At 34.9% G+C, this 23,347-nt stretch overlaps 1 protein-coding gene across 4 annotated transcripts in view; it reads left to right on the top strand.

The window, feature by feature from the left end:
* Positions 1 to 2,435, top strand: part of LOC131165800 (calcium-transporting ATPase 10, plasma membrane-type) — a 128,358-nt gene extending 125,923 nt beyond the window's left edge. For 2 of the 4 annotated variants that reach the window (XM_058123890.1, XM_058123889.1), the window contains exons 33-35: positions 1,580 to 1,671; positions 1,901 to 1,998; positions 2,092 to 2,435. In XM_058123890.1, coding sequence (XP_057979873.1) covers positions 1,580 to 1,671; positions 1,901 to 1,998; positions 2,092 to 2,099 — 198 coding nt within the window. In that variant the 3' untranslated portion in view covers positions 2,100 to 2,435. Of the gene's footprint in view, positions 1 to 1,579; positions 1,672 to 1,900 lie in introns of all 4 variants that reach the window. The other 2 variants (XM_058123888.1, XM_058123887.1) reach the window with 1 other exon arrangement.
* Positions 2,436 to 23,347: the final 20,912 nt, after the last annotated feature.

Here is a 23,347-nt window from a genome sequence, read left to right as displayed (position 1 = left end):
CCATACTTTAGTGCTAATTTCCATTCTTTTTGAAATTGAAGTCAATATTAACATCAAAAATTCTGTTGAAACATCATAATTTTAGTCCAAATTGAAAATATTTTTGTTTTGGGTTTTTTTGGGAGGGGGGGGGGGGGCAGAGAAATTGTTTGATACACATACTATATTACAGATTTAAAATTATGATATTGATTTGCTGGATAGAAAAACGAAATGATGGAATTTTAACAGAGATGAAGGAGCCAAAGTGAGTTTCATTGAAAAAGGAGCTGGAGGGGTGACTTTTAGGAAGATTAGGAGATGGAGACAAGACTAAATTTAAATGAGTACAAAGAGTGACTAATACTAAGTTTTTCCAGAATCTGCTTTTGCATCTATTTGCAAAATTGGAAATAAGCCAGTATACCCAATAAGACCTGCTTTTGCATCTCTTGAAGGATCTGGAATAAGCTTTTTGCTGTTTTTGAGGAGAATTGGGTTTTTATTGGATTCAATGGAGAAATTACTACATATCCCTTTTACAGGTTTTGGGAAGAATGGTGGTGGTTTGGTCTTTTGGACTTGTGGCATCTTTGCAATTTGATGGGAATTTGGATGTAAAGGGATGTGGAATTCTGGAACTCTGCTGTTGGATATGATTCCGTACTTGGCTTCTCTGTGGTCTTTTGCAGCTGGCACTATTATAGGGGTGCCTTTCTCACATCTTCAAAGAGATTGGAAGGCGGTTTTATTTTGATTGTTTTCTAGTCTATTTGGGTTTTCTTCTTTTTGTGGGAGGATCCTTTTCTCCTTTTTGTATATGTTCCTCTTCAATGAGCATATCTTCTTTTTCTATCCTCAAAAAATAAAAAAATAAAAAATGTTACACTGGGTGAAGGGAAGTGCAACAGCACACTAGGACTTTCAGCATGGAGAACCACCTTTGTATTGATGCAAGACAAATTTAATGTTGTTTTGGAGAGTATATTGTCAGGGGGCAAGGACGCCAAGTACAATGAGATTACGAGGTGAGAGTTTAATATTACAATTTTTACCATTTTTATTATTTTTAAAAGGATGGGCAATTAATTGCCCACTTGTAGTGACTTTGACTTCACCCATGGATACAATTACCCTGGAAAAAATATAACTGCCCGAGGAAAAAAAAAAACAAAAACAAAAAGCAGAATATCTGTTCTCCAAAAATGGAAAAGGGAAACGGGTGAAAACAGAGGGAAACAAGTCTGGCCTACTTGTCCTAAAGACAAACAGGAAGAGAAGGAGACGAGTACTGAGAAGAAGTCTGATTCTAGCTAGGGCCTCCTGTGAGTTGAGAGAGGCTTTTGAGTTGTGGGATTTTTGAGAGTCAATGTGTCTTGAGGGAAAATTAATCAGAGAGATATTTTGTTGCTCAAATAAGAAACAAGAATGCCAGGGGCACACATAGTTGGCTTGCGCCTTGGCCAGTGCTTCCTGACACCTTGATGCATGCATTTAAAAACCATGATTACTTCAATAACCATTGTACTTTCACATTCTTTTTTTTATTAACTTGGAAATTTGTACAGTTTTTACATTCGTTTTGCTTGCTGTTCTTTAGATCCTTATCATTGAGTTCCTTGGGAAGTTTGCCTCAACAGTCCGGCTAAATTGGGTATACTGGCTTATTTCTGTGATTATTGGTTTTATCAGGTCAGTGAAGTTAGTTTATTCCATTTGATGCTTTCTTGTGTGCATCCATGTGCTTCTGCTTGTTCTTGTGCTCGTGCTTTAGATGAAAATTCTTTTTGTTTTCTGCATAGCACGAGTGCATATGTGAGAGCTTTGGGGCATGTGAAAGCATTATTCTATTGTTAAGAGCTATTCAAAACAAATTCATCTTCATGTGTTTCATTCTTATTTGTGTTTTTCGTGAAATCAGTTGGCCTCTTGCCGTTGTTGGAAAACTGATACCAGTTCCAGAAACTCCCTTTGAAGAGCTTTGTGCAGGGAAATTACGTCGGAGAAGAAATCCTTTAAGTGAGGACAATAATCAACACCTTACCTGCTTTCTTAGACATCAGAAAACATACTTCCAAGCATTTGATTAATTTGAACTAACTTGTCTTTCAGGTGAGTAAAATATAAGGAAATGTCAGTGGACTTCTGGCTCTGTATTCAGTTTTCCTCGCCTTGGCTTACAAGTTGAAATAGAAGTTGAATGTACACGACACATCTTCATAGAAGAAAAGAATCCAAATAGTAAAACCTTTTACAAAAAATAGCCCTACAAATTTTTATTGGGCTGATTACAGAAATGCGAGTTGTTTTTAAGGTTTATGTTTGATCAGTTTGCTTTGTGCACCTGTCCACAGTGAAATTGCTATATTTTATGTTGTGATTGGGTGTTTGAGAATGAGAGAATTGTATAAATTCTCTGGTTGAAAGCCTTAAGTCATGCTTCAATTATTCTATAATTTTGGTGTGATTTGTGGCATCAGTACAAACTTGGCAGAAACCATGGTTAGCTAAAGCTCGTTGCCTCAAATAACCAGAAGTTACTGGATTATTAATTCAAAAATTACTCCCAAAGCTCCAAGGACATTTTAGATTATTGAATTGTTTTCAATAATTATGCAATTGTTGCAGCATGGTAACGCCCATGTGGCTCCTTGCCCCCTGTTCGCTTCCAATGGAACACGGATATATAAACTGCCTACACAGTTGAAACTCAGTAATCCACATTCACGAGAATGTTGCAACTAGCGAGACCTATTTTGCATGGGCCTTCTACGGTTGGTTTGGGAAACTCGCCTTTCTCGATGCCAGCACTTCGGAGGAGATGTTCTACCTGGTAGTCAAATACGTAAATTAGATCGTTAGAAAACAGATTAGATCGTCAGAAAGCCATGCCTGATTTCAATCAATTCAATTCCAGGCATGTATGACATATGCTTCGTTGATTGAAATTAGTTCTCCCTAATAGCCTAATGCAGAGACTAGTTTGGATTCAATGAATTTGATGCTAGGTATATATGGTACGTCCAGGGCCATATGCTTCGTTGACTGAAATTTATTCTCCCTAATAGCCTAATTGCAGAGACTAGTTTCGATTCAGCCGCAAGTTTAGTTCAAACTTTAAAACTATAATATTATGAAATATACAAAGATGTTTTTTTTTTTAAAAGCTTTTTTTAGATATAAAAAAGAAAAAAAAGAAAAAGAAAAAGAAAAAGAAAAAGGATATAGCAATGATAAACTTGGCCTAAGCTTGATCTTGTGCATTCCTTTCCCTTCTCTTTTTATAGTGAGAGGGTTAACTATACCAACCTAGGAAAGAAATATAGCACTTGTGAATTGTCCCGTCATATCAACATTAGGATGAGAGTTTGTAAATGATGAATAAATGTATTATCATCCTTGGAGTTCTTTCTTCTCTCAACCATCCAATTTATGATGTGAATGTTACTTGAATCTATGGAGAGTCTATGGAGATCAAGGATCCTGTTGAGGACCTTTTAGATTATTATGCCATTGATCATATTCCATATCAAAAATTGTTGAACGCACACACTTTATAGTAATTTTTTTAATAAAAAAAAATTTTATCGGAATATAGCGCATAGGCCACCTTGCCTTAATGTTTATCATTTAAACTTTTATTTAATTTTCTTTTAAGATGTCTAATTATTTAAATTGAAATTGTGCCCCTTCTTCACTAAGTTGAGTCCCTGAATATTTCTCTTATTATTATTAATAATAACTAAAAAAGAAAATAAAAATTATTAAATATCACAATGTTAACTGAATGGGTTTAAAAAATGGGCTAAAAGGAAGAAAAGGAAAAACATATATACCAAAGGGGGTATGTGGGTACTGCCATTCCTTATTAAGTTAAATAAAATGATTTCCAACAATCTAAAATGGAATTCACTTTGGGAGTATGAGTTACATATCATAACATATTTTTCTTGTAAATTTTATATCTAACCATCTTGGGACCCTAATTTATTTGGATCTTGGTGTTTTGATTAGATAATATGCATATTATTATTTTGTTATTGGTTTCTAGTTCTTTTTCTTGATCATTAGCTCTTTTGCACAACAATAAAACTAGTTTCTGGAGGGAAATCCACATGACAAATTCTAGTGTTGGCGGGTCAATTCCCATGATATGCACCGGCCACAATGTTCACAATGCCATTAACTAGATTGCAAATTGAGGACTAGGCATGACAAATTCATAATGCAGAGGCGGCATGCTTTTGATTATGTGAAAGATAACAAAGATCTCATGGATGTTTTAATATTAGAGATTCAAGATTTTATTGTTGTTTGTTTCAGTACTAATTTTGATAGCCAATACAACGTTTTAATGTCTCGAAATTGAGTTGTGTTGAAATATTTTTATGATTAAAGTTGACCATAGTTGTGTTTGGTGGAGTTGACATCATTGAGACACCTCCAATTCCATAATCATTATGCCTAATAGATTTTAAAATTATATATTTATAGTACTGACCATTTCAAGATGCTGGCACTCTGCATTTTTTGATTGAATTTGAAAGAGGCATGCGTGTACAAAGATCCCCAAACTTGCTTATAATGAACAATCATTTCCCATAGGGCTCTAAGAAGCCTCTACTTGGTTAGTGTATGAGTTCCTTGGCCTGCCCAACACACTCTAGCAATGTTTCCAAGTCAGAAAGATTAGAGAAGTTCTTGAGCAAGACAAGAAAGGGTTAAGTTTACATCAAGAGATAAGACAAACTTCATAAAAATAGTGACTAGACCTTTTATTTGTAGTATCAATGATGTAGCAAGTTCTTTCATTTTCTCATCTTATTTTACTACTGCATCTTTTACAGCAGGGGTACTAATCCACGGTGCCCAAAAAACCATTCTTATTTTTTTTAGTGTACTTCAGGCCTTGTAACCTTGATGAGTAACCAACCCCCTCTTTTTATTCATTAGTCGTAGTGTGCAAGGTCATTCTTTTTTTTAAGCTCGTTACTAACTTCTATTGAAGGATGGAAATGGACCAAAAGGTGTAAATTACAGCTTTTCAGCTACTTCCTAGCAAGAGATGGCAAATGAAAAGTAAGGAGGTCTTGCTTTAGGCTCATTCCTTTTTACGTCTCCATGTCACCACATGAATAGGACGTGCAGATGTAGAAAAAGGGATCCTATCAACTTGTTCCGACCAAGGATAAGAAGATAATGAGTTTGGTCTTACTTCACCATCAAGAAACAAAGGAATGCATATGTTGACACCGAGTTTAAATAACCCATTTTGGTAGGCAACATTTGGTGACTTAAGAAAACCAAAGTAAGTAAAATGAATCAAAATCTTAATTCCTTTAGACTTTATTTTGGTTTTTGAAAAGGTAAAATAAAGAAAAACTCTATTTTAAGAAAAGATCTAGTTCAGGATTACCTTTGTGAATAGGGAAGGTAGACTTCACATCTTCCTAATTTGAGACTTCAAAGGTTTAACACCCTAAAACATCCATTCCAAGAATGATTGTAGTACTTACCCTATGTGAATGTGTGTGTCACCCACTTAAAAGTTTAAAAATTTGAGAGATGGGTGAAAAATAGTCGAAGAATACACTTGTAGGATCAAGCGGTCAACCGCCTACAAAAAGCGGTCAACCACTTCCAAATGGTTTTCTATTTTGTTTATTTTTTCAAAATCTGAACTTTATCCCTTTTGAAAATGCATTCATAAATTCATACAGAGGCATATACCCCATGGAAATTCCACTACTTGGATGTCTTATCAAATTCCTCAAACAAAACACATAAAAAATGGGGGAAAAAAAATGAAAAGAATAAGGAAAGATACCTTGTTTTTTAGTTGTGTCTAAATCTACTAAGGTAGATTGTCTTCATGTCCTCCATTAGAATAATTAAGCCACTTGCAGTTCCAAAATATTTTCAAAAATAAGTTTTAGAAATATTTTGGTGATCTTTTGCAAAAACTGGGAAATACTTTAAGACACTTGAGAAACTTCTTACAATCTTATTAAAAAGTCATTTGCTTTTAAATAGAAAATTGATTTTTCAATGAAAATTATATAAAACAGAGATTAAAGTCAAGCTAAACATTAAGAAAAATCCTTTTTCCCACCCTCAAGGCACTTCACAAGTGATTGCTTTGAAAAAAGGTATTTTTGTTGTTTAAACTTTGAAAAGGGTGTGAATTTTTCCCCAAATCTACCTTGAAATATGGTTTTTTAAATATTTGGAGAGCATCCAAAATTAACATCATGGATGTCTGACTCTAAGAATGTTTGAAAATTTTGTGAAAACTTACATAAAATCATTTTTGAAATGAAATTTTTAATTTTTATATGGAAAAACAATAAAACCTCCAACAAAACAACACTCAGACTCGATCAACTACACTCTTATGAATGTAGAGGCTCAAAATAACTTTAAATCATGGGAAAAACCATGAAAAAGTGCAAAATATGCACTCTCAAGATTCAACAATCAACCACTTGCAGAGGGTGGTCGACTACCTAGTAGCCTAACGACCACTTTTTCAAGTCTAACGAGGAGTGGTCGACCTCCTAAATGAACCAATTGACCGCCCATAGACCAATTTTAAGAAAACATGCATTTTTTGGTTTTTCAAACATGAGAAAACATGAAGCCTTGATCATGAACATTCAAAAAACATCAATACGCCTCAATACACAAAAACTATTAAGACATATAAAAATGAATTAAGAGAAGGGTTAGGCATTGACCTTATTTATAGATCAGATGGAGGATGCTCATTTTTCAATCCACTCTACAAATACCACCAAAACAATTGATGAGAGATGAATTTCTCTTTTTCTTTCCTACAAACAAATTCCTTACTTGAGCCCACAAAATACTTACAAAGTCCTCTCCGTACCTCCACTTGGACATACCATTTTCTCACTCCCAAGAGGTCTTCAAATAGACCTCCAATGAAATGGAGGGAAAGGTTTCTTTGAATTTGAATTTGGAAAATTCAAATTCAAAATTAACTGTGATTAACTACCAACCACCAACTATCAATGTTGTTACTTGACATGTGGCAACCTTAGGACACGTGACATACCCAAATTTCTAAGCCAATCACAAAGAAGACAACACAAAATTTCAAAATTTGTTGGCCCGGTTGACTACCTATTTGGGACACCAAACAACAATGGTGAAAAGGGATCGGTCGACTACTAAAAGTGGTCGATTGACTCCAAAAGTGGTCGGTCAACTAACATATTGTTGTTTTCCTTTCTTTTCACATTTTTTGGCTAATTTTTCATATGTTGAACTTGGTATTTATTTATTTGGGTAAAAAAGGACTGCCAACAACTTCCATCTCCAAGTTTTAATGAGACACAACTCATTTCTTTTTGGGTGTGAAGCAATATCAAACCAAAATACCCAACAAGCACTAGCTCTCCTTGAAAAGGAGGTGATCCCATCGCACCTTCTAATATGCTGGCTTTGTTGCAACTTCACTCTAGTCACTAGCCCTACCTTTAGCATCCCTCTCATTGCGGTTTAGGTAACGACTTCGAGCCTAGTCAACCCTCATAGTGTGACAGACAATGTGTAGTATTCTTTTATACCTATCACAATAAATTGCAATGCCTAACACAAATGAGGCATCTCCCTTATCTATCATTCCAAAGTTCTTAAAAAGAAATCATTCCTTTTCATGTAATAAATGAAAATTATTATTAGTGAGTAGTATTTTGTCCATATATAGAATAAAAATTATATATATATAAACTTGATCTCGCTAATCTTTAGATATATGCATTCATCAACATAAATTCCTTTGAAGCCAAAGGAATTAATGGTATATGAAACTAAAAATGCTATTAGCAGAACACTTGTTTAGGTCCATGTATGAATTTTTTTTAATCTACGCACTAGTTCCCATTATATGCTCTTGAACATCATTACCCCATTGTATTTCCTATTAGTCAAAATTGTCGTTATGTACCTATTAATACCCTATCATAAACTAAAAATTGTTTCTCAACGAATGCCAAATATTTGCACACCTTTTTGAATGTTGAAATTCACATGTGAATATTCTTAGCAATAATGCTTCTCATTATCATTAGGCTTAATGTGTTGAAATGCTCCCAACCTTCATAATGACCCATTACTTTAGTCAAACTTGTCGGTCATCTTTTGAGGTTCATCAATATGGAAACATATATCAAAGTCTAAACATCCTAACCTTAGAGTATTTATTCTGTCCAAACAGGAAAAAAAAAAAAATTGGAATCCTTTAACTCTAAAATATTAGACGTGTGGCCTAAAAGTGATACTAGAATAATAGCTAGAAAGCATGCCAAGAGTTACTAACAAAACTTAATGTGACCTTTAATTATACCTATATTAAGCAAATTAAATGCATTGTCATTTCCATACTTTGGGTTAGATGAGGACATGTCATTGATTCAATCCATTATTATAGGATTTGACATCATATTTTAATAATTAAATAAAAGTATATAATCAACCAATCTTATGAAACATATAAATGTGAGAATGCTCCAACTCTTTTCTCAAAAAATTAGGAAAAAGAGTAAAAGTTGTAGGCTTCACCAATGTAGATCATAGTTTCATTAAACCAAAGGTTAAGCATGATAGGCTTGGTTACATGCGTTCACTATGAAATTGAAGCCTTCTATTCCCTTTTTATTGAATAATATTATTTGGATGGATACTTTGTGTTGGTTTTTTTTTAGTCCCACATAAGTGGGAAGATTGTTTGAACCTTTGGGATGAGGCTGTATAAAGAGCTCCCTTCTCTATTTGTAATCACATCTCAAATTTGTAGAGTTACAAACAATATTTGTACTCTAGGGTATTTCTAATTACTATTCGTAATCTGAAATTTGCCCAAGTTGTAATTTTTCTAAAAGTAGTGGATTAATCATCGGTGCCCGAGGACGTAGGTAATTCTATACCGAACCTCATAAATTCTTGTCTTGTTCTTTATTGTTGTCTTTTATTATTAGTTTATGCATTGTTTTAGTTTTGATTATATATTCAAAAGCAATAGTTGTAGTATTGGTATTTGACACAAGTGGGGTGTCAGGCACAACAATTGGTATCAGAGTCAAGTTGAATAGTCCCAATACGGAGGTGTCTCTGTTAGGATCCTTGATTCCATTTTTTATGTCTAAGAAAGACCTTGTCTAAGCGAGTGCTCAAAGATCATTGCGGCTCAATCATTCCCTAAAGGTCGGTCTGATCAAAATGAAATTTCATAGGATATACAGAGTAGATACAATTGGGATAAATGCGGTACTATTCATCCTAGGCCTTTTTTTCTGTTGCTTTGCTATTAAATATATAGTTTTGGAAGATGGCAGAAACTAAAGCCCCAACAACTTCATCATCATCTTCAAAGACGATAGCTAATGCTCGGTTCGAGGTGGAGAAATTTGATGGTACAAATAATTTTGGTATGTGGCCCCGTGAGGTGATGAACATCTTGTACCAAAAGGAATTAAATATTGCATTGGATGATAAACCAGAGAATATGGGTGACACATATTAGGAAAATATTAATCGTTAGACATGTGGTACGATTCATCTATGTCTCGCTAAAAATTAGAAATATTATGTTATGAGGGACATATCTACAAAGAAATTGTGGAAGACATTGGAAGATACATTTATGATCAAGAGTCTAGAAAATCAGCTCTATTTGAAAAATAAATTATTTCATTTCCAGTATAAACCTAGAATTTCTATAAATGGCCACATAAAGATGAGGACAAGGCCTTATTGTTATTGAATTCTCTCCTGGGTGATTATGAGCATCTCGCCACCACTTTATTATACAGGAAGGATAAAGTTACTTTTGATGTTGTTTGTAGTGTACTGATTGTACAAAATGCAGAAAAAAGGATCAGAAGGTCCATAAGGAAATAGTAATAGAAGCACTGACAATAATGGGACACTTTTAATGTCATAAACCTAGAAGAAGGAATAAATCTCGAGGGAGACCTACTAAAGATGACTGTGCCTTTTTTCATGAGAAAAGAAATTAGAAGAAAGATTGCCTCAAATTGCAGCAAAAGAGTAAAAGCGAAGCACATTCTAATACCATTATAGCCAAGCGTGATGAAAGTGAGTTAGATTTTTCTCTTGTTGGAACATCTTCAAGACATTACTGTGGTGAGTGGATTTTGGATTTTGGTTGTTCCTATCACCCTATAGGGAATGGTTTTATAATTTTGAAAAATTAGATGATGGGGTTGTTTTTATGGGAAATGATAATACCTGTAAAACTATTGGAATAGGTTCAATACAGTTGAAAGGTCAAGTTGGAACTGTTAAAACCTTGACTGATGTAAGATATGTTTCAAGCCTAAAGAAAAATATGATCTTATAGGCTGCCTTAGAATCTAAAGGGTTCACTATTACTTTGAAAAATGGAACCTTAAAGGTTAAGTCAGGTGCGTTTGTGGTGATGAAAGGTACTAGGAAAAATAACTTGTATTATTTTCAAGATAGTACATTTATTGGCTCAGCAATTGGTAAAGCGAGGTTTATTGAAGGGTGCAAAGGTAGGTAAGCTTGAGTTTTGTGAACATTATATTATAGGAAAATGGGCAAGAGTGAAATTTGGCATTGCAACCCACAAGACTGAAGGTATTTTAGACTACATCCACACAGATGTATGAGAGCCTACCAAAACTGCTTCACTAGGTGGTATGCATTATTTTGCACTTTTTTTTGATGATTTTTCAAGAAGATTTTAGGTATATGCTATGAAGAATAAAAATGAAGTTTATGATATTTTCCTTAAGTGTAAAAAATTGGTTGAAACTCAAGTTGGCAGAAAGATCAAACAACTCAGATTAAATAATGGTGGTGAATAAATGAGTGATTTGTTTGTGAAGATATATCAAGATGATGGTATTGCACGACACTTTACAGTTAGAAATACACCACAACAGAATGGGTGACAGAGCGTATGAATCAGACTTTATTGGAGAAAGTTGATGTATGTTATCTAATGCTGGGTTGGACAAAAGGTTTTAGACTGAGCCTGTTAGGTATGCATGTCATCTTGCCAACCGCCTACCATCATCTGCTATTGGGGGAAAAACACCCTATGAGGTATGGTCTGGAGAACCTGCTAATGATTATGATTCTTTACATGTATTTGGTATTGTTACTTATTATCATGTTAAAGAATCTAAGTTGGATCCTAGAGGCAAGAAAGCAATATATTTGGGGGTTAGTACAAGAATCAAAGGATACCACCTTTAGTGTCTAGAGATGAAAAAAATGATTCTAAGCAGGGATGTGACCTTTGATAAACTTGCGATAATGAAGAAAACAACATGCAAGGAGTCACCAGTTGGAAAAAAAGACTAGTAGTACTTAACAACAAGTAGAGGTTGAGACAATTTTTGGAAACCTAGTGAGAAATGAGGCTACACGATGTAACTTTCCAGTTATAGTGAAGAACAGTGTACACAAAGAGGAGATTTCAATCCAAGAATCTTCACAGTAACAAGAATCAATTGTTTCTCAGAGGCCAAAACGAGAAATTCGAAAACCTGCTCAGTATACTGGCATGGTGGCCTATGCACTTCTAGTTGTAGAAGATGATGTTCCTTGCACTTTCAAAGAATAAATGAGGAACTCTCAATCAGACAAGTGGAACAGAGTGATGAATGAAGAAATGCAGTCTCTTCATCATAATAAGACTTGGGAGCTTGCCCGGCTGCCCAAGGGTAAGAAAGAAATTGGTTGCAAATGGGTTTATGTAAAGAAAGAAGGATTTCCATATGCAGATAATGTTTACTTCAAAGCTAGATTGGTAGCTAAGGGCTATGCACAAAAGGAAGGTATTGATTATAATGAAATATTTTCTTCTGTTATTAAACATTCATCCATTCGAATTTTGTTGGCTTTGGTAGCACAATTTGATCTTGAACTAGTTCAACTTTATGTAAAAACTGCATTTTTACATGGTTATTTGGAAGAGAAAATCTATATGACTCAGTTAGATGGATTTAAGGTTGTTGGAAAATAAAATTGTGTATGCAAACTGGGAAAATCGTTGTAGGCTTAAAACAGTCTCAAGACAGTGGTACAAATGATTTCATCAGTTTATGATTGGTCACAAGTATATTAGAAATAAACATGATCATTGTGTTTATTTTCATAGACTACAAAATGGATATTTTATATATTTACTCTTTCCTGTTGATGATATGTTGATAGCTTCAAAGAACAGGGAAGAAATCAACAAACTAAAAAGTTATTTAAATCAAAAGTTCGAGATGAAAGATCTTTACTCTTGGCATTGAGATATGTAGAGATAGAATGAGAGGAAGAGTTAGTATGACTCAGAAACAGTATTCGAAGAAGGTAGTACAAAGTTTTGGCATGTCTAAGAAGTCAAAACCAGTTAGCACTACGCTTTCTCCTCACTTCAAACTTAGTGCATCTTTATCTCCTAATTTAGATGAGGAACTTAAGTATATGTCACAAGTTCCTTATGCAAGTGCAGTTGGTAGTCTAATGAATGCAATGGTTTGCACAAGACCTGATATTTCACAAATTGTTAGTATAGTGAGCAAGTATATGCATGATTCGGGTAAAAGATATTGGCAAGCTGTGAAATGGATTTTATGATACATTATGAGTACTATTGATGTCGGTATAGTATTTTAGAAAAGTAATGCTATTGATCAACGTGTTGTCGGATATATGGATTCTGATTTTGTAGGTGATCTAGATAAACGTCGATCAATTGCTAGATATGTATTTACATTTATTGATGGTTTGGTGAGTTGGAGGTCTATCTTACAGTCTACCATTGCTTTTTCTACCATAGAATTAGATTACATGGCGGCTGCTAAGACTGTCAAAGAAGCTATTTGGTTGCAGGGTTTACTTGAAAAATTTTGGAGTTGTTCAGAAGCACATTGTTGTGTTATATGATAGCCAGATTGCTATTTATTTGGCAAAGAACCAAGTCTACCATGCACGAATGAAGCATGTTGACACCCCAATTTTAACTAGGTCACCCCAAAGAAGCTCGGAGAAATGAGATTTGACTTCAAGCATTAAGCAACACTGAGTTTCAAGATTAAGGTTTTAAAATTTCCAACTAAGTCCTTTGATTTCAGAAAATCAAGCCCATTAAAATGACACGCCTTAGTTTGGAATTTTCAAGATAAAGTCTCCTATTTGGGACCTTTGGTTTTAACTGGTTTTCATAATTAGGCTAGTTGCAAAATTAGTCCTTCTTAGTCAAAATCCCACAATAAGTCTCCCTTAATCATAGTCTGAGTTTTTTTGGTCAAATTGTTTGAGTGTTGAGATGGAATCCTTGTGAGTTCAGGTTCTCCAACATTGGTTAATTCTAGAACCCTTTCATTAGTTTTAAGTCCTGTAATTGTGTGTTCTTAGAATTTGGGTTCAAACTTTGCAAATTTCTAAATTTTGCTTTATCAAAACAAAAGCCCAATTGAGTCTTGTAAGTATAAGGTTGTTTCATCAAAGATTTGGTTTTATTGTCAAGAGGTCAATTTTTGAGAAATCAGGAGCTATCTGGTCAAAATTTTGAAGTCAAAATTGAGTTTCATTAAACCAGACCCGAATCTCGGAACTCGAATTCAAGTTTGGGTTCGAACCCTTCAAACTAGACCATGTGACTCGAACCCTTTTAACCTTCGCTCGGGTCATATCCAGGTCTGAGCCTCAAGCCGAACCCCTTTTAATTTAAAAACCCAGGAGGCCTGTTTTAAAAGTTAATCTAGGCCAGCCCATTTTTAAAATCTCAAGAGGGCATGTTTCTAAAAATTCAAATCGGTCCGGCCCTATTTTTGAAAGACCTAGGCTTCATTTTTAAAACCAGAAGTGGGCCAGCCTTCATTTTGAAAGAAGCCAGGCCTCATTTTTAAAATCAAAATCAGGCCAACCCTGTTTTTGAAAGAACTCGAGCCTCGTTTTTAAAATCAAAATCAGGCCAACCCTGTTTTTGAAAGACTTGAGCTTCTTTTTTGAAACTAGGAGTGGGTCGGCCTTAATTTTAAAAGAATCCAAGCCTTGTTTTTAAAATAATAAATGGGCCAGCCCATCTTCAATTTTTTTTTTAACTAGGCCTGCTTCCTTAAAAATTGACCAGACCCATTTTCAAAAATCAAACCAAGCCCACTTTCATAAGCCCTAAGGTCTGCACGTGACCTGAACACGTGCCAATCACTCGCCTAGGTTAGCTCACCGAGCTCACTCGAGTCTGTCTGGATCATTACACACTCACTCACATGAGTCAACACTAACACTCACTGAGTCAAAGATGAGTTGACCCGTCTTTGACCTCACCAATCCACCTAAAACCCTAATATCTCACCATCAACATAAAGAACACATTTGAAACATGACCAAAACTTTTCACAACGAAAAAAAAAAAACACAAAAAGAAAAAAACTAAAAGTAAATAAGGAATACTCAGCATAGTATGATTGATCGAACCCATGTTCAACCTTGCTCTTGGGAACCCACTCTTGTGTTTAGGTTGTGATCTTCGTCTTGCCGCCTCGGACGGCTATAGGAGGTCTGAGAGAATCTAAGAAAAGCAAGTAAGAAAGTTGACCAGGTCTTCAGGAATCTGAAAACAGAAGGAAAGAAACTGAGGGATCGATTACTAGATCTACAGAGGTGAAGAGAGAGAGTGAGAGAAATAGATAGCCAGAGAGGATGAGAAGGCAGAGAGTGAGAGAAATAGATAGCCAGAGAGGGAAAGATGGGATAAAGGAGGTGAGAAAAGAGAGGAGGAGAGTATGCGAGAGATTGTGACGGTCAATGTTCGTTTATTGAAAACCCTATATGCTTTACTATTAATTGCATAACCTAGGAAAATGCCTTCATCAGATTTAAAATCAAATTTTCCTAAGTGTTCATTATCCCTAAGCACAAAGCATTTACAACCAAACACATGAAAATAGGAAATATTAGGTTTATGGTTGTTCCACAATTCATAAGGGGTTTTATTTATTGATGGTCTAAACAACACCCTATTCATAACATAGCATGCAGTATTTATGGCCTCGTCCCAAAAATATTTAGGTAATTTATGTTCATTCAACATAGTCCTACCTATCTTTTGCAGTGACCTATTCTTTCTTTCTACTACACCGTTTTGTTGACGTGTCCTAGGTGCAGAAAAGCTGTGTGATATGCCGTCTAAATCACAGTATTTTTCTATGTCCTCATTTTTGAATTTCGTGCCTCTATCACTTCTTATATGAGTAATCTTATATCCTTTTTCGTTCTGAATTATCCAACACAGTTTGGTAAATTGTTCACATGACTCATTTTTGTGTGCAAGAAATAACACCCAAGTGAATCTAGAAAAGTCATCCACAATTACCAAAGCATATGATTTACCACCTAGACTTTGCACATAATTAGGACCAAACAAATCTAAATGAAGTATTTCAAGTGGTCTAGTGGTAGATATGAATTTCCTTTTCTTGAAACTAAATTTTGTTTGCTTACCCATTTGACATGCATCATAGATTTTATCTTTTAAAAAAGACATTTTAGGCAAGCCCTTAACTAATTCTTTTCTAACAAGTTTAGACAACAAGTCCATGCTAGCATGTCCTAAGCGCCTATGCCATAACCAACTAGTTTAATTTACAGCAGAAAAACAAGTGACTTGTTGTGAAGCTAAGTTGTCAAGAGAAGTAGTATATACATTTTCATGGCGGTTGGCAGTAAAAAGCACTTTAGGATTCGATTTATCTTCTACTATGCATTTGTCATTCTCAAAAGATACTTTATATCCTTTATCACACAATTGGCTTATACTAAGTAAATTATGTTTCAGCCCACCAACCAATAACACATCATCAATAGTGAGAGATGAATCCTTACCAACCTTACCTACCCCGCTGACGCGACCTTTTGCATTGTCGCCAAATGTTACATAGCCTCCATCATTGGGAACAATTGAAGTGAATTTTCCCTTGTCGCTAGTCATGTGCCATGAGCATCCGCTATCTATGTACCACCAGTCCTTGGAGGAGGACGATCTTAGGCAAACTTGCAAAATAAACTAAGTAGCTAATGTTGGTCCCCAAATTTTATTGGGTCCACGGAGGTTAGTAGTAGGATCTCCCTTAACTACCCATACTTTCCTAATTCTAGCATGCTTATTCCTAAGTGGACAATCAAATTGAATATGACCAATTTTTTTATATTTAAAACACATGAATCTACACTTAGGTTCTTTAGGAGGAATATGAGACTTTGACTCACGTGTAAAATGTCCTTAGTAAAAATCAGGTCGTCTAATATTTTCAACACCATTAAAACCAAGACCCTCTTTACTTAAGGAGTTTCTTTGAGCACCAAGTAGTATTTCAAAATTTCGTTTGCCCTCGGTGAATTTAAAAATGATTTTGGAGCTATCCTCCAATTTCCTTTCAAGCTCAACAATAATATCATCCTTTTCTTTTAAAACGGAAGCATGAGAGATTTTTGCAATATTAAACAATTTTGACCAATTTTCACATTTCTTTTTCAAATCATTATTTTCTTTGGTCATTTTGCCTAACAATTTAGCATCACGAATGTATTCAAATTGCAACTCTCTAAATGTAGGTATGCAATCAGAATCACAATCATAAGATGTATAATATGAAGACAATGAGCTAGAAGAAGATACCTCATCCTCGTGTGCCATCAAGCACAAATTAGTGACCTCTGAGTCGTTGTGATATGATTCTAAGTCACTGTAGCTAAGTTTGTCCCATGATGTTCCAACCTTCATGGCTTTCTTCTTTTTCTTAGCCTCCTTTCTCAGCAGTCGGCAGTCTGGTTTGATGTGCCATACCTTGTTGCAGTTATAGCACGTATGAGCATTTGATTTTTCTTTTCTTTTACAGGACTCTCCCTTATCAATAATGGACTCTCTATATTTTTTATACGACTTCTTGTTCTTCCTGAAGAATCTGCTGAATTTTTTGGTTAGCGTGGCCATTTCATCATTAGTTTCAGATTCACTGCACTCATTAGATGTGTTAGTGGAAGTTTTCAATGCAGTCACTTTCTTAACCCTATTATTCTCATTAAGTCTCTCATTTATGACTAATTCATAAGTGATCAGGGAAGTTATCAATTCATCTAGGGTCATGGCCTTAAGGTCTCTACCCTCAGCAAAGGTTGTAACCTTGGCTGACCAAATAGGAGGTAAGCCTCTAAGGATCTTCCTAATCATCTCATATGTGGGATAGGTCTTTCCTAATGCATGAAGTGAGTTAATGATGTGTGTGAATCTAGTGTACATGCTCTAAATAAACTCACCTACATTCATCCTAAATGTCTTATATTCATTAGTCAACATATCTATCCTACTATCCTTCACATTTCTAGTACCCTCATATGTGACCTCTAACTTATCCCATATTTCTTTTGCAGTAGAACATGCCATAATTCTGTTAAATTCATTTACATCAATACTACAGTACAAAATATTCATAGCTGTGGCATTTAAGCTAATGGCTTTCATATCATCACCATCACACTCATCCTCAGTCTTAGGAATCCTAGCTGCACCCTTAGTTTTCATAGGGACATAGTTTCCCTTAGAGACAATCCTCTATACCTTCCAATCAGTATTCTAAAGATAGATGCACATCCTCTATTTTTAGAAGGTGTAATTAATACCACTGAAAACAAGAGGTCGTGTGGAAGATGGTCCCTCAGGGAAAGGGGTCACAGAGCTATGAGCCATAAGTGATCTTTTTTTCAAAATAATAGCTAGTCTATGCTACGTGGTTCTGATACCAATTGTTCGCTTTACCGTAATCCCTAGAGGGAAGGGGGTGAATTGGTATTTTTAAAATTTAATCCCAAAGTAAATATTCTAACACCAGTATATTCACAACCCTATTGTCAATCTAATGCGAGTAATGTAAATGTTTACTGGAAAGTAGATAAAGCAATTTAATCATACACACATGCACCAGAAAAACAATAAAGTAAAGATGACACACAGAAATGTTATCGACGTTTGGCCAATTGCCTACGTCCCCACCTTGTCTAACAAGTACAAGGATTACCACTATATTTTCTCACTTAAATGAGTGGAGTGGCACATAAACAAACCAGGTCAATTAGCACAGGGCTGACCTCAACCTTTAAAACCAATACTTACCGGGCTGGATTACCGCCCCCTCGAACCACGCCTGGAAACACTCATACATCACAATCAAATAATATTGGTACAGTGATTGTGCTTTCGTGTAAAGCAGATATGTACCCAAATACACTCAGTCACATACACCACAAAATGATTTAATATGTAAGCTCAGTGTGGTCTAATATTTCAACTCTCAAAATATATTTGCTATCAATGTAATGAATTCGTGAGAGTGTTAACAAACAATCTTTGTATCTCAATATATTTAATCAATCGTGTTCACACAAAGATGTCAAGCAAGCCTCAAGAATATCAATCAGTAGGATATCTCAATCACGTGAATATTAGATAATGTATATGCTTGGTTTACAAAAAATGTATAATCTTTGTATTCGGCAAATGATATGTAAATAAATATTATAACAAAGATTAGTATCACATAAACAAATATCCTTTCAAAAATATGTTGAAATAAGTGACCTAAGATATTTGAGAATATTTTTGAAAATGTTTTTGCAACCTAAAAAAAAATACAAGCTTCCTAAGATATTGCAAAACAAATACAATACTCAGAAGCTTAAAGCAAGTCTTCTTAGGATAGGCTTATTAGCAAAACCCCTAAGAACACTTAGGTTTGACTCTCAAGAAAATCATTTCAATCAATCAAACAAGGAGAGTAAACCTTTAAGAACAATCACTCAATCAACGTACAGAGAGTTTAGGCAATATGAGAAGGTAAGTATGAGTGAGAGGAGTGTTAAAATGAGTAGTAAAGATTTTTTGCTTGAGAGATAATTTCTTAATGAAGTTGGCTAATCTTGTTACTAATTTTCTCAAATGAAGGGGCATATATAGACGCCCCTAGAATTGTAACCGTTAGGGACATAGCCAGGATTATTAGAAAAGATTTAATGACATTTAGTAATTTTAACCCTGTTAAAAAATAGTTAACCGTAGTAAAAATGCATGGCAACCCGAGAGCATCGATCGACTAGGAAGGTTTTGATCGACTGAAGTTCTTATGGCTCGGTTGACCGGGCAAAAAATAAACTTCAGGGTCGTTCGACCGGGCAAGTATGTCCGAGGCGATTTTTCCAAATTAGCGAGGTTCAGTCGACCAGGGCTAGAATGAACTAAGTTGGTCAGTCGACCAGGGCATTGGATTCCCACACGTGGGAACTTGGTTGACCAGGTTGGTGTAGTTTAAAAGTCTCTCGGTCGACTAGGAAGTCAAACTGTTGACTTCAGGGTGGTTCAATCGACCAAGGTCAAATAAGCTTTAGGAGCTTGGTCGACCGGGGTCAAAATGAACTCCATAGGTTGGTCAACCGAAGGTGCACAAAATGTGCATTTCGGTCCTGATTCATTTCACATTCACCCAATTCAAGTGCCTAACACATACAATTGCAATGGCAAGTGTCCTAAGATCTTTTCTAGGTCCAGTTTTAGTTATTTTTCAATTTTAGTTTGAGCTTACCTATTTGACCATGCATGTGATGTGTGTGATGATTATTACAAATAAAACCTTAATTATTATTATAGACCAATTACACAAATGAACTATATATTACAACATGGAATGAATTGGGTCTTGACTCTTCACTTTTTCTATGTGCATCTTGATCTGACAATGAAGGTTCCTGCACATGATCTCAAACACCCATTAGATATAATGAGTATTTGTCATAATCAAAACCGGACGTGACCTATAAGGTCAACATTCTCCCCCTTTTTGATGATGACAAATACAACTAGCAAAAATATGGGTATAAGCCTAAGAAGGCTCTCCCTATCAATATGCATCCAATTTATTTTAACCAAATTATTTTTGCCTCTCTATGTCCCTCTTTTGGTAACAACAAAAAGGGCTATAAGAGTTAATTACTCTAGGCAACGGGTAAGTGTTACATTTATACATTATAAGTCGTGGAAAGATTTTGAAAAATTTTGGCAAAGTGTCATTTGAAAAGTGGACTTCCCAAAACAAATCCTATATAAATGGTAACCTGTTTGAGTTTATATATCCTAACAGTTTATCTACAACTACTCACATAATTTAGTATGGTCCAACAATCAAATATAAATCTCAATATCATCATGAAGTGGACAAGAGAGTGGCCATTACAAGTAATAATCAATATTCATTACATCCAATATGATCATGCTATAGATGTAAGAAGTGTGCATACAAGCAATAATCAACACTCACAAAGTCTAAGGTAAGAAGACAAGTCAACAGTGATAGTAGTTGCTAAGACTTGTTAAATTTCACTTGAGAGCTCCCCCTAAATTTATGCAAATTATGAATCATCTAAGAAGCTTCTCTACTGTGCATTAAGCCAAATTCACATCTAATTTGTATAAACCTATCCTAGGGAAGTGGTTTAGTGAATATATCTGCCCACTATTCATTAGTGCATACAAACTCAAGAGCTACATCTCCTTTTTGCACATGATCATGAAGGAAATGATGTCTAATCTCAATGTGTTTAGTTCGTGAATGTGAGATAGGATTTTTAGAGATGTTAATTGCACTAGTATTATCACATTTAATCGGTATTGTATTATAGTGCAATCCAAAATCCACAAGTTGTTGTTTCATATAAAGAGTTTGGGCACAACAACTTCTAGCCGCAATATATTCAGCTTCGGCTGTGGATAAGGCAACTGAGTTTTGTTTCTTGGAGAACCAAGAAACAAGAGATTGTCCTAAATAATGACAAGTGCCACTGGTACTTTTTCTATCAACCTTACTACCGGCAAAGTTAGCATTAGTATAACTAGCAATCTCAAAAGTAGTATGCTTAGGGTACCACAAGCCCAACTCTATAGTCCCAACTAGATACCTAAGGATTCGTTTAACTGCTTTTAGATGAGATTCCTTAGGGGCAGCCTGAAATCTAGCACACATACACACACTAAACATAATATTAGGCCTTCTAGTAGTGAGATATAGGAGACTCCCAATCATGCCACGATATAATTTTACGTCAACAGGGATTCCTTACTCATCTTTATCAAGCTTAATTGAAGAGTTCATAGGTGTGCCAAGAATTTTACAATCTTCCATATTAAATTTCTTTAGCAAGTCCCTAATATATTTAGATTGGCATATGAAAGTTCCATGATTAGCTTGCTTAATATGTAGCCCTAAGAAGAAACTAAGTTCACCCATCATGCTCATTTCAAATTCACTTTGCATGTGCTTGGCAAACTCATTACACAACTAATCATTTGTTGCTCCAAAAATGATATTGTCCACATAAATTTGAACAAGGAGCATATCATCATTTTTGGATTTGATGAAGAGTGTAGTGTCAATTTTGCCACGAGTAAACCCATTTTCTAGTAGAAAACCACTAAACCTCTCATACCAAGCTCTAGGAGCTTGTTTCAATCCATACAAAGCCTTAGACAACCGGTAAACGTGATCTGGATATTTATGATTTTCAAAATCGGGTGGTTGTTCTACATATACTTCTTCATTAATATAGCCATTTAGAAAAGCACTTTTAACATCCATTTGAAACAATTTAAAATCTTTAAAAGCGGCAAAGGCAAGTAGCATACGAATGGCTTCTAACCTAGCAACAGGAGCATATGTTTCATTAAAGTCAATCCCTTCCTGCTGGTTATACCCTTGGGCAACTAATCTAGCTATATTCCTAGTTACTACCCCATTATCATCTTTCTTATTTCTATACAGCCATTTAGTTCCAATAGTTATTTGATCATTAGGCCTAGGAACTAGAGTCCACACCTTGCTTCTTTCAAATTGACTAAGTTCTTCTTGCATGGACATTACCCAAGACTTGTTCTCTATTACTTCTTGAATATTTTTAGGTTCTTCTTGGGATAAGAAAGCAGAATGATTCACTAGATTTCTCAAAGAGGATCTGGAGGCTAAACCACGGGATGGTTCACATGTGGTTTGATCTATAGGATGATTTCTAACGAACTTCCAATCTCTAGGCAACCCCTAATTTTCATTTTCATTATCTTCAGGTGATTTTTCATTTGCTTCTTGGTTTTGACTTGCATTGTTCTCAATAGAAAATTTTTCTAAGTATTTTCTAATGTCAATATCATCTTCATCATCTTTATTAGAAAATAGATTAGATTAATCAAACACAGCATGGATAGATTCAATGACAGTCAATGTTCGTTTATTAAAAACCCTATATGCTTTACTATTAATTGCATAACCTAGGAAAATGCCTTCATCAAATTTAGAGTCAAATTTTCATAAGTGTTCATTATCCCTAAGCACAAAGCATTTACAACTAAACACATGAAAATAGGAAATATTAGGCTTATGATTGTTCTATAATTCATAAAGGGTTTTATTTATTGATGGTCTAATCAACACCCTATTCATAACATAGCATGCAGTATTTATGGCCTCGTCCCAAAAATATTTAGGTAATTTATGTTCATTCAACACAGTCCTACCCATCTCTTGCAGTGACCTATTCTTTCTTTCTACTACACTGTTTTGTTGAGGTGTCCTAGGTGCAGTGAAGTTGTGTAATATGCCCTCTAAATCACAGTATTTTTCTATGTCCTCATTTTTTAATTTCGTGCCTCTATCACTTCTTATATGAGTAATCTTAAATCCTTTTTCATTCTGAATTCTCCTACAAAGTTTGGTAAATTGTTCACATGACTCATTTTTGTGTGCAAGAAATAACATCCATGTGAATTTAGAAAAGTCATCCACAATTACAAAAGCATATGATTTACCACCTAAACTTTGCATAGAATTAGGACCAAACAAATCTAAATGAAGCATTTCAAGTGGTCTAGTGGTAGATATGAATTTCTTTTTCTTGAAACTAGATTTTGTTTGCTTACCCATTTGACATGTATCACAGATTTTATCTTTTAAAAAAGACATTTTAGGAAAGCCCTTAACTAGTTCTTTTCTAACAAGTTTAGACAATAAGTCCATGCTAGCATGTCCTAAGCGCCTATGCCATAACCAACTGGCTTCATTTATAGCAGAAAAACAAGTGACTTGTTGTGAAGCTAAGTTGTCAAAAGAAGTAGTATATACATTTTCATGGCCGTTGGAAGTAAAAAGCACTTTAGGATCTGATTTATCTTCTACTATGCATTTGTCATTCTCAAAAGATAATTTATATCCTTTATCACACAATTGGCTTATACTAAGAAAATTATGTTTCAGCCCACCAACCA

This window comes from Malania oleifera, chromosome 10 (assembly GCF_029873635.1).
Source record: "Malania oleifera isolate guangnan ecotype guangnan chromosome 10, ASM2987363v1, whole genome shotgun sequence".
Lineage (NCBI taxonomy): Eukaryota > Viridiplantae > Streptophyta > Magnoliopsida > Santalales > Ximeniaceae > Malania > Malania oleifera.
This window is presented reverse-complemented; position numbering and strand designations above follow the sequence as displayed.